Here is a 16077-nt window from a genome sequence, read left to right on the forward strand (position 1 = left end):
CATATTTACTGCTTGGTAGAAGCTGTGTGGTGATCCTGGGGACCACAGAGTGTTCCCAAGGAGAAAGCCTGGGATACCAGTTTATCCCAGCGCCCATCCCTGAGCTGCAGGGACGGGAAGGGGGTGCCTGAAAGCTGCCTCCAGCCATTGGCATGGTACGGTTTCACACATCAGTGGCACTGAACTCATCCAGAGTGACATTGTGTTCTCATCACCCTGAGGTCAGGCTCTAGAGCAGTTCTGCACCTTGGAAATGTGGTACGCAAAGCTGCTGGTTGTGTCTCCAGCTGAAAAGCATCTTTCTGCTCTCTCCTGAGGTTTCTCCTTTGGGCTCTGTTTGCCCTGATCAGGGCCAGTCGCTGGGATCTTGCAGAGGATCTTGCCCCTCCAGCACAGATTTCTGGCTAATGAAGTGCTTGGTGTTTAATTGCCCCCCAGCAGGAGAGGTTTGGCTGTTCAGAACAGAAGCTGAGCTCTCTCAGCGCCAGGTTTGAAGTTTGTCAGCTGGCGTAAGCCAACCATGCATCAGAAACACTCAGAGGCTGCAGTCAGCTCCAGTGCTCCAGAGGTGGATTTGATGTCCCTGATGTCTCCTCCTGGAAGCAGTGAGATGGTGGCTGGGTTTGGGGGGAAGGAAGGGATGTAATGCTCGACAGAGAAGGCCAGCACCCCATTTCAGCTGCTTGGAGACCATAGAGCTTTATAGAAGGAGATGTGTTTGTTGTCCTCTGGGCATCACTGGTGTACCAAATCCTTCCAAAGTCAAGCGAGAACCTTGTGGGTGTCAGATAAGTTGCCTGGATTGAAGGCCTTTGGCTGGAAGTGCTGGTGGTGTCTTTGTGCCTTTGGGCTTTGCCATGAGTTTGGCCGGGAGGGTGGGTAAGGGGGAACTGCTGGCTTGCTCCTCTGGTCACAGAAGTGACAGACCTAGATCAGCTCCCTGCTTGCCAGTCTCAGGTTGTGGCAGGCTGGGCTGGCTGATGGGTCTGTACCCAGGGTACATGCTCTTCTCTGTTGTGCTGGCTTGGATCCAGCAGTGTGGGTTTCTGAGTTGCTGCTGCCGCATCAGCCGAGGCCCTTCCTCTGCTCTTCTCGCTGTGGTTTGGTGGGGTGTCCAGGAAGGTGAGAGGAGAAGGTACAGCAGTCAGGAACAGGCCGTGCTACGGCCGTCCTGGCTTCATTCTCACACTGAGGCTAGGAGCTGCTGCTCAAGGGATTCTGCCTTCCTTGCAGACCATATGAAATTTGGAAAGTGGAGTTCTGCAGGACCCCAGCACGAGTGCTCCGGTCCCATTTGATCCATGTTCTGAGCACAAGGGTGGCTTGTGAGCAGTTTGGGGTCGGGCCCTGGCAAGGGACCTCAGAGCCCTTGCTGTGTGCTTGCTCGGCACACAGAGCCAACCTCAAGTCATGGGGCAGGGGCACGGACACCAGACACACTGAACCCAGACACCCAAACCCTTGAGAAGTGTTCCTGGAAGCCATGAGCAACTGGTACTTGGCAGCTGGGGCGTCTCACACCAAACCCTCCCCTGCAGCCGGGTCCTTCCTGGCCACCCTGAGCCTTTTCCCAGCTGCTTTGGCCTCGTCTCCCCAGGCTCAGAAGCATGGAGGCTTGCTCCCTGCAGCGCGTTTTCCTGGCTCTCTCAACCCGCTCAGCCACTCCAGCCAGCTCTTCCCTGTGTCTTACTTGCCATCACAGGTGACCTGTGCGAAGTGTATCATATTGTACATCAGTTTCCAGCGTTGTAGTGTTCTGACTGCAGTATGTCCATGTGTGTACATAAACCTGAATAAGCACAACTGAAATCCTGAATGAAGTGTATACGTTTCATATACTGATTGTCATACGAATTAATTTTATAATTATTCCAATTTTGTTGTAGATTTTCAATCTTTCCTATTTATTTTGTACCAGATTTATTTGTATATTTTGTGATTTTGTTTAAAAGCATTTTGTTTATTTCTGTTCTTTTTAGATAAATGATGATTTCTTTTTTTTCTGTTGAACATTCCAGTTTATGCATTTTTCCCTCCTTCATGCTCCCCATCTTTCATTTCCAAGGGATGAATTTTGGCATGTGGGTGGTGGGGCTGATGTTGGTGGTCCCGGACCTGCGTCCCTGCTCTTGGCACATCAGTGATCTTTAATCGCCACTTAATCTGCCAAGAGGCTGGATCCTGTTCCCCTTAGAGCCAGGTCTTGCTCTTCGTGTGTCTGGGCTCCTAAGTCTTCGAGCTGGGGAGGGCTGTGCTGGTGGTTTTGCTGTCCAGGACCTGGGAAGCTGATGGCAGTAGCAAGCAGCTGACTTTCTGAAGTTCCCTCAAGGGTGAGGGGATTTTTTCTTCCACTAATAAAATCCCCTTATTTACAACTGGCTCTCCATATATGATGTTTGTCTGGAAGCGTAGATACAGTCTGTCCATCCAGCTGTAGCATGTGCACCTACCAGGCAGTGCGTGACTGGGAGTTGCTGGTGGAGTTAAGTCTGTCTGTCTGTACCTGCTTCCTGTGTTGGGACTTCAGCCACAGAGCTCTGCGGAGCAGGCAGTGACAGAGACTTATTTCTGAGCAGGAGACTGAGCCTGTTCTTAATCCCCTGCCCAGCATCTCTTGCTGTCCCCTGCAGTGGGGCAGGAGCAGCGCCCGAGGTGAAGTCGGCTGCTCCCAGGGCTCTGTGTGGCTGCAGCAGCAGCGATGGGCCCCCGATGTGCCAGGCCAGCTCGCCCTTACGGTGTGAGTCACGCTCAAGGTCACCTTTTGTACCTACAGGTCGTTTCGTCCTGGTAGAACCTTCAGCCCCCCCCGCACGCTGCTGCTGCTGTGTTGCTCGGAGTGCCTGGCCAGCCCTGCATCCCTGCGTGTCCCTCAGCCCTTCTGCTGGAGGTGACCAGTACCCTTGTGCAGGGCTGGGGGGCTGCTGGCTCTGCAACTACGAAATTGCCTTGGCAATGTACACTACAGGTGCCCAGGCCCTCAGGAGCCAAGGTTACAGTAGCTGCTGCTCGGGGACGGGCACGGAGCTTCACAGCCCCCGTTGTGGTTTGGTGCAGCCTGGGACTGGCTTTGTGCTCCAGCAGCAGTGGGCTCACACCACTGAGAGAGGAGCTGGTGTAAAGAGGAGCTGGGAGCAGCTGTGGTTACTTTGCCCTGTTTGGAGGTATGTGCCGGCATTCCCCAACTCACAGTGTCTGCAGGGCTGTGGCAAAGGGCAGCGTGTGCCTTGGGCTCCTGTCCCTGCTAGAGTTTGCCCATGGTGGGCAGCAGCTGTCCCTTGGGGCAGGGGAACAGGCTGCAGGGAGAGTGGCAGGAGCCTGGCAGCCACTGCAGCTCACGCTGGCTTTTTCTGGAGGTTGGAGGCAGATGTACTGCCTGGACATGGGCTTCATGGGATGGCCACCGGTGCAGAGGTGTGGGCTACAAAAGCAGGCTGTGGCCATCACCTGTGGCGGCCAGAGGCTTCATCCTGGCTCTTGCTCCAAGGTTTCTGACTGTACCATGGCAGAGCCAGCACAGGCTGGGCAGGGTGACACAAGGCACTAATGAGCAGTGCCCATGTCCCTGTCAGGCTCTGCCTGATGCTTTCCCACCATCAAATGAGGAGGGCCAAATACTTTCCATTGCTCCAGCCATGAAGAGTCTTTCCCCCCTTTGCAGTCAGAAATAGCCCTGGGCTGGGAGCGAGCTATTTGTGGCGATGGGGTTAGGAAGGAGGAATGCACGGAGCTCCCAGACCTCCCTTCCCGCAGCTGCAGGCCCTCCCCAGCTGCTGAGCTAAAGCATAAAACATTCGAGTGGCTGGACTTTGTGCCATGAGGCTTAAACACAGCAAAGCCCAGCAAGGGCTTTAGTGAAAGGGCTGGGGAACAGCTACTCCCTCACACCCCCCGCCTACACCCAACCCCTGTTAGCTGCTCTCCAGACCCCAAAAATCAAGGGGTCAAGGACCCAGTGCTGGGCTTGGGACTGTTAGCAGTCCCTGAAGTGAGGACTGCTGATTGTTGGCCACCATCTGCAGCCATTTAGTGTTGCTTTTCTGCCAGGCGCTTTGGGCCGTGGGTACTGAATATCCTCCTGTGGTGGTGCTGATGACAGGGCCTGTCTGGTTGATATGAGGGGGTTGTTGATCAGAAAGGGCTGAGCACACCAGTGGGCTGTCCCCCTTGGCTGGGCACAGGGCACACACACAGCCTTTGGCCAGGCCAGCTGGTGCCATCACTGCAGCAGCACTGCCCTTCCCTGGGTAGTCGTCCCCATTTGACCAGGTTTGCAGCTCCTGGTGAGTTTGGGCTGTGCTGTGCCACCATGGCCACAGGCCCTGCATGGTGGGGAGCAGCTGCTGACAGCGCCTGTGGCAAACAGCTCTGGAAAGGCACAATGATGGAGGTAGTGGCAGGGTTAGGGGTACTGCCTTCTGGAGGAGCCTCTCCTCCCTCACCAGGCCAGAGGCAGCCTTGGGTCCCTCCATCACTTCCTGCCCCCCTACTCCCCAACCAAGCCCTTAGTGCTAGATCCACTGCCACTTCTTGGCAAAGCTTTGCACAGCCAATTCCCAGAGCTGCCTTCCCTCTTCCTCAGCCCCCTGTCTCACTGGGACCCCCCCCCCCCCAGACCAGTTCCAGCTCTCCCTGCCCCCTCCAGCACAGCCCATACCATCGCAGTGATGCACCACAAAGCACCAGGCATTTCTTAGAAACATCATCATTTATTGAACACCTGCCACTACAGCAGCAGCGTTTCCTGCTCAGATGTTGGTGGTATGGTTTTTCTGGTTTTATTTTCTCCTAAGGTACTTTAAAATGGGAGGGAAAAAAAGAAGAAAGATTAAATGAGTTTATGGTACTGAAACAACAGTCGAATTCATTACAAGAGGGCCCTTGTAATCCCTTCACAGCGAACGGCACAGGCTGGAGTAAGGAAGGCTGCACCCATGACACGGAGGAAAACAGAAGGAGCTGCTGCCCAGCAGTGCACCAACCCCACCACTCCCCCGGGCTGGCCTTCAGGCACAAGGACCACTTGCCCTTGGGGCACTCCAGGTCCCCAGACCCTCCTTGGCCAGGGACACAGCCTTGCCCACCGCAACCTGCGATGAGGCTCCGCTTGCTCCAGGCCAAAGACAAGGGCAGCTGCCAGCCAGACTGGAGTTTGCTGGTCCTGCACGGGGCTGGCCCTGCGGCACATGCCTGTTCTGCATGTGGGGCAGGCACGTGGGGCCCGCAGCACTCTGGAATTACAGGCCCTTTTACTCCAGAAGGTGGCTGGGTTTGACTTTGGGATGCTTCACTTTCTTAAAGCTGAGCAGACAGGAAGGTCAGTAGTAGGCAGAAGCAAACAAACCGGTTAACGTGACGCTAAAGCAGCAGCTTCGAGCTTCTGGGTTAATGCTGATGGCTGAAACTGCAGGAGTTGAGAACACAGTGTGCGGCTCAGCTGCTGGAGAGCTGCGCTGGGTATCATGCATCGCATGCTGATGATGGAGGAGAGCTCTGAAACACTGGGAAAGGAGAAGAAGCATCTACAAGCTGAAACACGGACAGCTGCAGATATGCAGAGCTGGAATCCCACCGCCATCCATGACGGTCGAAGGAACCGAACCATTGCCACAGAGAAACCTGCGCCAAGCAGAGGGTAAACTGAGTGCTGGAAGCCACGGCAACACCCTGGCTAACACGGGGAGGGGGGGGTTTGTAACCCAGAAGCAGAGGGCTAAGGGCAGCAACCCAAAGGGCAGGAGGATATGGATGATTTTGTCTCCTGTGGGGCCCAGCACATCCCTTCCTTCTCCTCAGCAAATATAAGAAATGGCAAAAACCGTTCACAGGAAACTGTTCAAATGACAATCAGATGAAACCTGTCATGGGAAAGGGAGAAGCATGCAGCATCCCTAAATGTAATGGGAGCAGCACGACAGCACAGGTGGGCAGTCCAAGCTGAACGCACCACCCAGGCAGAACCCATCAGCTCTTTGAACCGTCTGCAAAACTGAAAACAAGGGTCTCCTCCTAATTAGTGTTAATTGGTTAAAAGTTTCAGGACACTTTCAAAATGTGCCTTTGCAAGGAACACACACCCCCAACCCATCACCCCAAGGGCCCCAACAAAGGAATCTGCTCCTGATCACTGCTAGAGTCACGGTTTGTCTTCAGAGACGCTCTGATTTTTCCTTCTTATTCCTCCTCCTCTTCCTCCTCTTCCTCTTCCTCCTCTTCCTCTTCCTCATCATCATCTTCATCGTGGCAATGTGTGATTTCCTGAGGTGCCTGGGGGAAGAGGTTGGGCGGTTTGATCTCACTGATGGAGCGGGTCAGCTGATGCCGCTTGTAGTCAGAATCTTTGAAATCCACTGAGGTGCGATTGCGCGTGGCCATCGGCGACTCCTTCTCGTTGATGTCGACATGCGTGTGCTCTACTGTGGACTCGTGTGGCATCTACAGAGGCAAGAGGGAGAGAGGAGATGGCAAGGGGTGTCCCAGTCCAGCGTTATCTCCCCAAGACAGATGGAGAGCAAACCCCGGAACGTGGCACCTTTGGCCCTCAGTGCATCAAATGGACGCACTTGTGGAAGCATTAGCGAGCCCCTGCCCACCTCCCCAGGGTCTGCAACTCACCAGGACGTGGGCGGCTCTGAAGAGGTAGCTGAAGGGGTAGTAGAGGAGGTTGATGAAGGAGGCGGCGTAGAGATCAGCGTAGCGCATCACCTGGCTGGCAAACAGGGTCTGCCGAGAGCCGCTGCGGAAGAGGCTCCCCATCATCCCGTAGCACATGTCCATGTCGTGGGTCACTTTCTGCAACACAGGGTGGGTCAGATCCCGAGCTGGGCAGGGCCCAGCGCAGAGCCACGACGATGCTGAAGTGGAGCACCCTGCAAGGACCTCCAGCAAGGCTGGCTGCGCTCGTGTCCCACAGCATCACAGCACAACTGAGCCCCAGCTAACGGAGGGGAAGGCAGCTTTTCGAGGGTTCAGCTCAGGGTCCCAGGCTGGCACCCCAGGGCTGGCTGACCCAGAGGCTACAGCCCGTCCAAGCCTGCACATGCCAGCAGTGAGTGCCATCTGTCACTGCTGCTGTGTGCATGAGGAAGGAGACCCTATTCCAGACCAGGCTGCCTTTCAGGAGTGCCAGAGACACCAGGGAGCTGACAAGCTCCTCTGTTCACATCCACAAAGACGGAACAGCTTTGGGCAGTGTGCCGTGCCCACCCAAAGGCAGAGCAAAGCATTTCAGGGCTGAGCAGTGGGGTTGGGTTGTCAAGCCCTTTGGGATCCAAAAGGATGAAAAGGGATTTTTACAACTGGTACCTTAATGCGTCTCTGGATGGAGCTGATGTCGGGGCGTTCATTGCTGCTACTGTCCAGATGCCTAGTTACAGGTAAACACACTGTGTGAAAAACCTTTCAGAACCAGACACTGTGGGATGGGGGCTCAGGGGAGAGAGGCTGGTCTGGAGGGGAAGGTTGGTCTGGGAGGCAGAGCCCAGGCCTGAGTCGAGGCTCCAGCAGCAGTGCCAGAGGTCTCCTCAGAGCCACTCATTAGCTGTCACTGGGCTGGGACAGGCAGCGGGAAAGGTTTGAGCACTCACTTGTAGAGTTCGGCCAAGAAAATGTCCAGACTCTGCAGCTCCTCAAAAAGGGCTGGAAAATCCAGAAAAAGAGAGGGAGAAAAGAGTAAGTTTAAACTGCTGATATCAAAAGGGCTGAAAGCAAACCCACCACCCTGCCCACTCCCCTCGCATGGCGGTGGAGGGGCATTCTGTCAAGGAGCATGGCACCTCATGCCCACTGGGCAGGGAGAGGGTTCAGTCACACTCTGGGCCACTGGCAGAGCTTTGGGCTTGGTTTCTGGTTACCCCGTTTGTTTTTGAGGCTGAACCTCCACAGTTCTCACTAGAACCTTCCAACCAGCCTGGGCAACTTGCAGAACCCCCAGACCTAACCCTAACCCTAAGCTATGTACACACCAAAGGGCCAACCTGGGAGCAAAGCCGTAGCGCTGGAGGATGGGAAGCACACAGCACTTTGGCAGCAGAGCAGCAGAGGGAGCGGGAGGAAGGAGGAGGAGGCAGCTGGTGAGCAGGGACTCCCTGCAGATGGGAGAGCAGTCATGGCTCAGGCATGAACAGGGTCTATGTCAGATACTTTTTACTGAAGAAGCCACAGCTCTGTGCAGGCAGAGCAAGAGTTTTTGGGGCAGGGTTATGGATGAGGAAGAACTCAATCCCACCCAGCTGCAGCTTCTTCCCTAGCCAAGTCAGCACTTGTCTGTTCACACAAGTGGCCTGGAAAAGAGCCTGGGAAAGGCCTGGGACCCTGAGGCCAGTGCATGGAGAGCTGCCCCAGCTCCTACCACCAACACCCAGACCCAGGGAAAAAGGGGAAATGGCAAGCCAGGGAGATCTCTCCCCTGCACCCCTATGCCCTGGCGATCTCAGGGGTGCAGCACCAGGCTGGCAAGAGCAAGGCCTGGCCTGGGGTTTGCCCAGCTGCTGACCGCTTTTGTCTGTCCAGACATGCAGCTCCTGTGCCAGCTCAGGGATCACCAGGAAGGTCCTCCAGCCCTGGCGCTTCTTGGATTTCAGGATGTCTCCAAAGATATGGTCTCCGATGTACAAGATATCCTTCCCTTTGGCGCCCAGCAGGTCACAGACTGTGTCTGAAGAGCCTGAGAGAAGAACAGCACAGCTCAGATCAGGGAGCCAAAAGGAAATGTGGCTCATTTCAGAGGGCCAGGGTCAGGGACAGTGCAGGAGCATTTGCCTCCCAGGAACCTCCACAGCTAAGTGCAGCACCCCTGCCTGGCCAAAGCAGCATTGGGAACTGCCCCCCTGAGCTGGGAGTTCACCCAGGGGCAGCTTTGCCCACCCAATCCCCCCCATGAATGGTGGCAGCAGAGGGGCCATGCTGCTTCCCACCCATGTGAGAGCAGTGGAGCCCTGGGCATCACACACAGCCCTATCCCACCTGCTGCCCTTCCATGGCTCAGAGGACCCTCCAAGCATGGTAACAGTGGTGGCAGCACCATAAGCACCACTGAGAACATTGCACTAGGCCAGCTGCAGCTTCCCCTCCACCACAAGCCCTGCAGTGGCATTTCCCAGACCTTGCCAAGCAAGGAAGAAAAGGGCCTCTGAGGAAGAACGGGTCCATTTCTTCCCTGGCTTGGGCAGCAGTGATGATGGAGAGCTTCTGGTGCAGCGTGCAGAGGGCACAGCACCATGTGCTTTGGGAAACACAGCCCTGTGTAGCGCCTGGCACAAGTTCTCTCACAGCTCGAGCAGCTGACAGCCATGAGGGCACATCAGAGCTGCTCCACAGGACAAGAAGGGTTCTTGCCTCACCTCCTGAGTACACGATGCCGTGCTGCAGTGGGCCAGTGTAGGTACCAATCTTCAGCTTCCCAGTCACCTGAGGAAGAAGCCCTTGTATCAGTACAGAACAGGTGATGGTCTTTTCTATCCTACTGATACTTCACTCTGTCTCTAGCTCCCAGGCAGCCTTGAGGCAGCTTTCCACACCCTCTCCTCTTTGCCACCTGTGGAAGGTTAAGGAAGCCAGCAAAGCTCAAGCTCTGCTATGCCCAGGTGATGGGGTTGCCTAGGGATCAATCAGTAAGTGGAGAAGCCAGCCCACCCTCACTCAGGCACATCCTGTCTGAACACTGCATTACCCGTTGCCCCTGCAAGATGCTACACAGGAGGCACAGGAGCCCCTTCCAGCCACAGAGGTACCCCCCATGTGCCACCCACCGTGTCCACCTGCCGCAGCACGGTGCCTTCCCCAAAGAAGAGGGGTTTTCGTGCATCCACCAGGATCAGGTCGAAGTAGGACTGCCACGGCCGATGGGCACTCCCAGGCTGCAAAGGTGAATAAACAAACCCCAGAGTCAGGCACAACACAATCAAGCCCAGGGAGTTTAACCAGAGCAGCAGTGTCCATAGCTGTAACCTTGTGATACTGCAGGGCCATCAAAATCCCCTAACTTGTGCCTCTTGAGGTACAGTGCTGGGCTGCCAGCACCCCCCTTCTGTGGCAAGCCAGATGAGCAGCAAGGGCTGAGGACATGGTATAAGAAAGGAGAACTCCACTGAACATCCACTGTTGTGTAAAGAGAGGCTGTGCATAACAGAATGCCACTGTTTCTGAAGGTGGCATCCTGCATAGATCCATACACAAAAATTCAGGGCTTCAGCCTCACAAGGCCACACTGGCACATTTGCCAAGAGTGGGAAACTACCCACAGTGTTCTACAGGGCAGAGCTCTGACCCACAGCCCTGCCCAAGGGACACCGGGCGCTCATGAGCCCTCTCAGCTCCACACTACTGCTCTTTCTGACCAGAGACCAACACCACAGCACGGAGTTATCACAGTTGTGGTGACTTTCCATGTTCTGAAGATTCTCCCTTGGCTGCCTTCTCCCTTTCAAGCAGAGTGTGAAAACACATCTGAGCGTGAGGTAGCCTCCCACTGGGAGACTGAGAAAGCAGGATAAATTCAGCTCACAAGCTTCTCTCCAGAAGTTGCAGAGCTGAGTTCTGACCTCAGAAAAACCATGACTAAAACATTTACCACAGTCAAGGCACAGTCAGACATAAATCTTTCTGCTGTTTATAAAACTCTTTCCTTTCCATCAAGGGTTTGGGTTTTTTTACCACCACCCAAAACACCGTGCAAGATTTCTAAGGAGCCTGGCTGCAAAATGCCACAGTTAACAAATGCTACCACTAAAATAATGTTTTCATTAACACAGATTATTGTTTGAGAACAGATGATGCCTCTTTTCTCTTTGTTATATTGCTCTTGCTTTGATCCCATTCAAACAGGACACCAAACAGCAAGTGCATTTTAACCAGATTAAAGCAACTAATCCCACGCAGCTGATGAAGCAGGATTAAAATGCTTTCCAGCTACACAGATAATTAGGCACATCAGGCTCTCTTGGAACTGCAGTCTAGAAATCACATACCTTTGGTCCATGTGGAAAGTCAAACAAGTAAGTCATAATTTTCTGAAAGACAGAAAGAAAGTGTTCAAAGATGCGTTTTTAACCACACATTTGTGCAGTTTATAAAAGCACACTCTTCTGCTTTTATCTTTTCAGGCCATGGAACTTTATTTTTGGGATTTACACAGACGTCAGTGTAAGATTTGAGTCAAAATGAACGGATGGAATTTAGAGTGACAGAATTAAACTAGTCAAAACTAATTAAACTAATCAAAGAACACATGTCCCTTAAAATCTGCATACCACTTCAGAGGTATTTTGCAGTGTTGCAACATCCTGACATTTACCTGGAGTTGGAGTAACTGTGTTTATTCCTACAGCATACTACACAGCCTGTTCTGGCTTAGACCACTCCAGGAGGTGACCTGTCTGTGCTCAGACTATCTCACTTGAAGGGGAAGTTCTGCATTTTAAAGGATGCCAAAATCAAAAATGAGTATCACTTGTGGCCTTTTAATTGCTGTGGAACCAAGTGAGGCACAGAGGGACTTCAGCCAGGCCTACAGTGGGTCAGTGGCAGAACCAGGACTACAAAAGATGACTCAAAACCTCACCTGCAGTCAGCACTGAAGCACCTTACACCTAGCTTAGGAAATACCCAGTTCTCCACCAGAAGATGTCCTCCCCAACCCCCTACACAGGAATGTCTGGCTTTTGCTTATTCCCCTATACACCAACACAGCAAGTCAAGCAGCACTTACATCTGTGTATTTGTAGTCACTGTTTGTGACGAGAAACACCTTCCCAACTTCATTCATGCGGCTGAGCAGCAGCGGCAGCTTCCCCTGAAAGCCAAGGGACACACAGTCACACACCATGGTTACCATCACGGGCAAAACACTCCCAAAAGTGATTCCACCAGCCAAAACAGAGTAAATTAAACCACTGAGCAAGCAAACTCATGTGTTTTGCACTGGCCAGAGCTGGGCAAGCTGCAGGTCCACCTGTGAAACATCCCTCCAGAGCACAGCCCAGGGTGGAAGGTGAGCGGGAAGGGCTGGGCTGGGCTGCAGGGCCTTTGCCAGTGCAGTGCCAGCCACCCTGTGCTGCTCCCACCGGCCTGCTCTGTGCCAGTCCTGCTGGCACAGCTGCTCCAGCTCCAAGTCGGCTCCCAAAGTGGGCCCAGAGGGAGGTGAAATCTGAGCTCACATGAGCCACAAGTTGGAGCACATTATAATTCCAACCTCAAATTAGGCAGAATTTACTCCTGGGGCTATTTTTATTGAATCATAAATCTCAGTCCATTGCCAGAGTAGCTGATTACCTCACAGAACAGTTTCCTAAGAATTTTGCAGGCATGTGGCTAGAAACAAGGTTAACGGCTTTAAAGTGATACTCTACCACAGAGCTCATCTGAACTAAGGAATAATTATCCTGTAAGTGGTCCAGAGGGGCCATTCACACTGCAGAGAGGGCAAAAGCAAGAGAACCACTGGAGCTTCCTCAGTGGGGTGTGCAGAACACACACTGCAGGGCTGTCAAGAGACTGGACATTTGGGAATCTTTCAGGACCTTTCCCTCAGTCCCTCGTGGTTAAATGTCCAACACTTCTGTTGAATGTGATATGCGGGCACAGAATTACAACTATATATGTAGTCACAGAAAGTAGCTCTTAGAACTTAGTCAGGTAACCATATAAAACAACTTATGGAGGAGGAAGCCTGTTTTTCTTTTCATAACAAAGGGCTTACTTGCGAAAGTCTCACACTATCTCGAGGAAAAGATAAAGAGCAAGAATTGAAGGGTGGGATGACATCCACCACAGATACATCATTTATCTCCTTGCTAAAGAAAAACAGATGACTAACAAGGACATAGATCTCCTTACTGGAGGAAAACAGATACTTAACAGGGACATAAATTAGCTCAGACTGATGAGAATACCGCAAGCTTGCAGAAAGCATCACATTCCAGGTAAGGGGACCACCATTGATATTCCCAAGACCGTTGCCCACAATCTTTGGAAGGATCTACACAAGCAGGAAGGACTGATACGCTCATTAGCACATGATGTGGGAGTAGGAGGGGTTTAGGTAATGAATATGTACAGGCATTAATTGAATAGACATCGTTTCACTGTATAAATATGGGATGGTTTTGCTACTTCGGGCGTGCGCGTCTGTGGTGGAGCGATGCCCCGTGCACCCAGCACTGAACAAACATACCTACTTCACAGCTTTCCAGTTATAGAGTCTATTTCTGTATGTCAAATGCAGAAGGAGTACTTCTGTCTAAAAAGATGCTCATCTGTTGCTTTTATAAAGGGGTCTGTAATGCACGCAGGGAACACAGTTGCTTCCACCACCAAAAGAAAGAACAGGAGCCTTGCCAGCATAGTCACCTGTGCCCCATGGTTCTAATATTTTACGTAAAAACGTGCATGTGAATAGGAAATCATGTGGATCACTGGCTCAGAATGAAGCCTGCATCCTAGCTTTCCACTTTGTCTTTGGCTATTACAATAGAAGTCACAGCGTTATCTGTTTTGTGATTTAGTAAAGCAAATCAGCATGTTTATTTCTTGCCTGCTTACTCAGTACAGAATTGCACAGAGCACAAGAAACTTCACACTTACATCTTTCACCACGTACTTCTCCAGATTTTCAAGGGTCTTTTCCTTGAGTGATCCCTGAAATAGAAACAACAGAAGCCAGTGAGGTAATGGAAACTTATGATGTAAGAGACATCAAAGTAATGCCAACTTTCACACTTTAAAATGCTGTGAAAGTACAAACCAGGGCGAATCTGAATCAGTGACTCTAGAGATGAGAGGCTTTGAGTAGCAGGGACCATCACAAACTCTGTGATCCATCGATTCCCTCACCATGGTAAATAATCCACTTCAACAGCATTTTAACCCTTTCAGAAGGGAATACAATAGAAACAAACAAAAAATAGATTTGCCATACCAAACAAGACAGTCAACGACCTGTCTCCAACACTGACCATAATGCTTTACTCAAAGGCCAACTCCAACATGTATCACACAACACTGCATAAGGAAAGAAAAATAGATTCCTGATGTCTGCATGGCTAAAAGGGCTGCCATGAGTACAACTGTGAGCAGAGTTCTCCTGTGATGGTTCTCCATCCCACCCCAAACAGACCTCTTGAATGAGCAAGAACTAGAAAATCAGGTCTTTAACCAGACATTAATGCTCACAAAGCCCTATTCTGAACTTGCACACAAGTGCTGGAAAAAGATGAACTGCCTTTCTTCTCTGAACAGAGAAGAGTTGATGCATTTCTCTGTTTAATGCAGGTATTTTCCAGACAGCATAGGACAGTGCCAATGTAAACCATTTACAGTCAAATGCTGTTTTAATAATACGGTCAATGTACAGGTTGTGGACTGTAAATGCAAATACTTTCGTGGCATCATGTCCTAAAACCTGTGAACTGCAGTACAGAAATAGAATCTGGGCACAATACAAAGGAATAGCCAAGACAGATATTTTCCAGTACTAGGAGGCAATTGAGATCTTGACTTACAACTGCAATCTGTTATTTGCTCACTAGGCGGCAAAGCAGGGCTCTTGCCCAAAAGTGGAATAATGAGTTACAATCCAGTCCCCTCTATCTCAGCAACAACTACAGACGTCCCAAGGAGTTATTGCAATCACCTTGTAATGAACCCAGTCAACAGCATCTCGGACATCCTGGAACATGCTCCTGAAGGACATGAAGAGGTCTCCATCTTTAAACCCCGTTTCACAGCTGTGAGGACAAAGAAGAGAGACCGCACTGGCCAACTGAAGCACATAAAACACATCGATGAGAGAGATACTTCAAAATGTTGTTTGGAGCCTGTGTTTTCATCTTACAGCAATACTTTACCATGGCTGAGACTTAGAAGGCAGATATAACCAGAATTTAACAGGATCTGCATGTTACCCAAGAGTGTTTGTTTACAATTTCACGATGTGAGCTCCTATCTAAGGGCCTGTGTCTCCATAGCAGTGCTACAGCTTTCTGTGACAGCAACTCTTGTTTCTCTACCACAGTATTACAAGAAAGAAAAAGACAGGAAGAATGCTGCTTTTTCCTTCTTTCCAACACTAAACATGGGGGTGTAATGGAAATCAACTAAATGTGATACCTGCTGCTGAAAGTACTGCATTGAAAAGAGAGTTAACATGAGAAATTTCCTCTACAAGATACTGTGGAGGCATCTTTGAGACACCCACGAGAGTTTGCATCAGAAGAAATACGGGTTTAAACAGAGCTGCATTTACTGTGATAGCAACCATCAAGCCTGGCCTGAGAAAGGATACTTCACCTGATGGATTATTGGCATAAACAGTTCATCTGCTCCTAGGTGAGATCCCATTAAACCTTTGCCTTCCACTCACACAATATGCACAGATGACCCATCATCACGTGAGTCAGCAACACAGCAGCATTCACATTTGCCAGTTCAAACTGCAGCTTGTTTTTATGCTTACACTTATCTGAAGGCTAGGTAAATACACAGCAGGAACAGCCTTTTATACCATACTGTGCCTGAGCATTTCACCTTTACGTGAACAAAGTCCTCAAATACGGCCTGAGGGATTTGGGGTAACTGGCTGAGGAAATCCAGCCCTTCAGTTACCAGTTCAAACATGGCTCAAATGGAACTGGGTTCAAAATGAGCTGTCTGGTGCCTGTAATCACCCTGTACAAGCCTGTGGCCTTAGAAGCTGGATCCCTCATAACCACTCTCTGCTGTATGCACAGATCATCTTGTCACCACTAAATTCTCTTAATGTCAAAAGAGCAAGAAAGAGGCCTGAACTTTTCCCCACCAAAATCACTTGAAGGGCCTCTACTGATACTAAGAACAGCTCCAACTGTGCTGGATTGCTCTCTGCAATAAGAAAAATAATAATAATCTTACTGTGCCATCAGCACCTTGAACTGGAGGGAATACGTACCTAGTGTACCGGTCACAGTTAGTAAAGAAATCCACTAGGCAAGCCAATAGGTAGGTCTCTGCAAAGAAATAAAGCTCAATTTTAAAACAAGGATAATGACACATGGACAGCAAAATGTGGGCCCTGTGCCCAAAAGAAGAATATTCATGCCAAAAAAA

General features: G+C 51.1%; 1 protein-coding gene across 3 annotated transcripts in view; it reads right to left on the minus strand.

The window, feature by feature from the left end:
* Positions 1–4686: 4686 nt before the first annotated feature.
* Positions 4687–16077, minus strand: part of NT5C2 (5'-nucleotidase, cytosolic II) — a gene marked incomplete at its 5' end in the record, with an annotated part of 42334 nt that continues 30943 nt past the window's right edge. For 2 of the 3 annotated variants that reach the window (XM_084265312.1, XM_084265313.1), the window contains 12 exons: positions 4687–6432; positions 6613–6789; positions 7303–7363; positions 7584–7635; positions 8492–8662; positions 9339–9405; positions 9747–9854; positions 10965–11006; positions 11705–11788; positions 13579–13632; positions 14627–14720; positions 15920–15977. In XM_084265312.1, coding sequence (XP_084121438.1) covers positions 6172–6432; positions 6613–6789; positions 7303–7363; positions 7584–7635; positions 8492–8662; positions 9339–9405; positions 9747–9854; positions 10965–11006; positions 11705–11788; positions 13579–13632; positions 14627–14720; positions 15920–15977 — 1229 coding nt within the window. In that variant the 3' untranslated portion in view covers positions 4687–6171. The remainder of the gene's footprint in view (positions 6433–6612; positions 6790–7302; positions 7364–7583; positions 7636–8491; positions 8663–9338; positions 9406–9746; positions 9855–10964; positions 11007–11704; positions 11789–13578; positions 13633–14626; positions 14721–15919; positions 15978–16077) is intronic. The other variant, XM_084265314.1, reaches the window with a different exon arrangement.

The sequence above is a fragment of the Gallinula chloropus genome, assembly GCF_964237585.1.
Source record: "Gallinula chloropus genome assembly, chromosome: 5".
NCBI lineage: Eukaryota > Metazoa > Chordata > Aves > Gruiformes > Rallidae > Gallinula > Gallinula chloropus.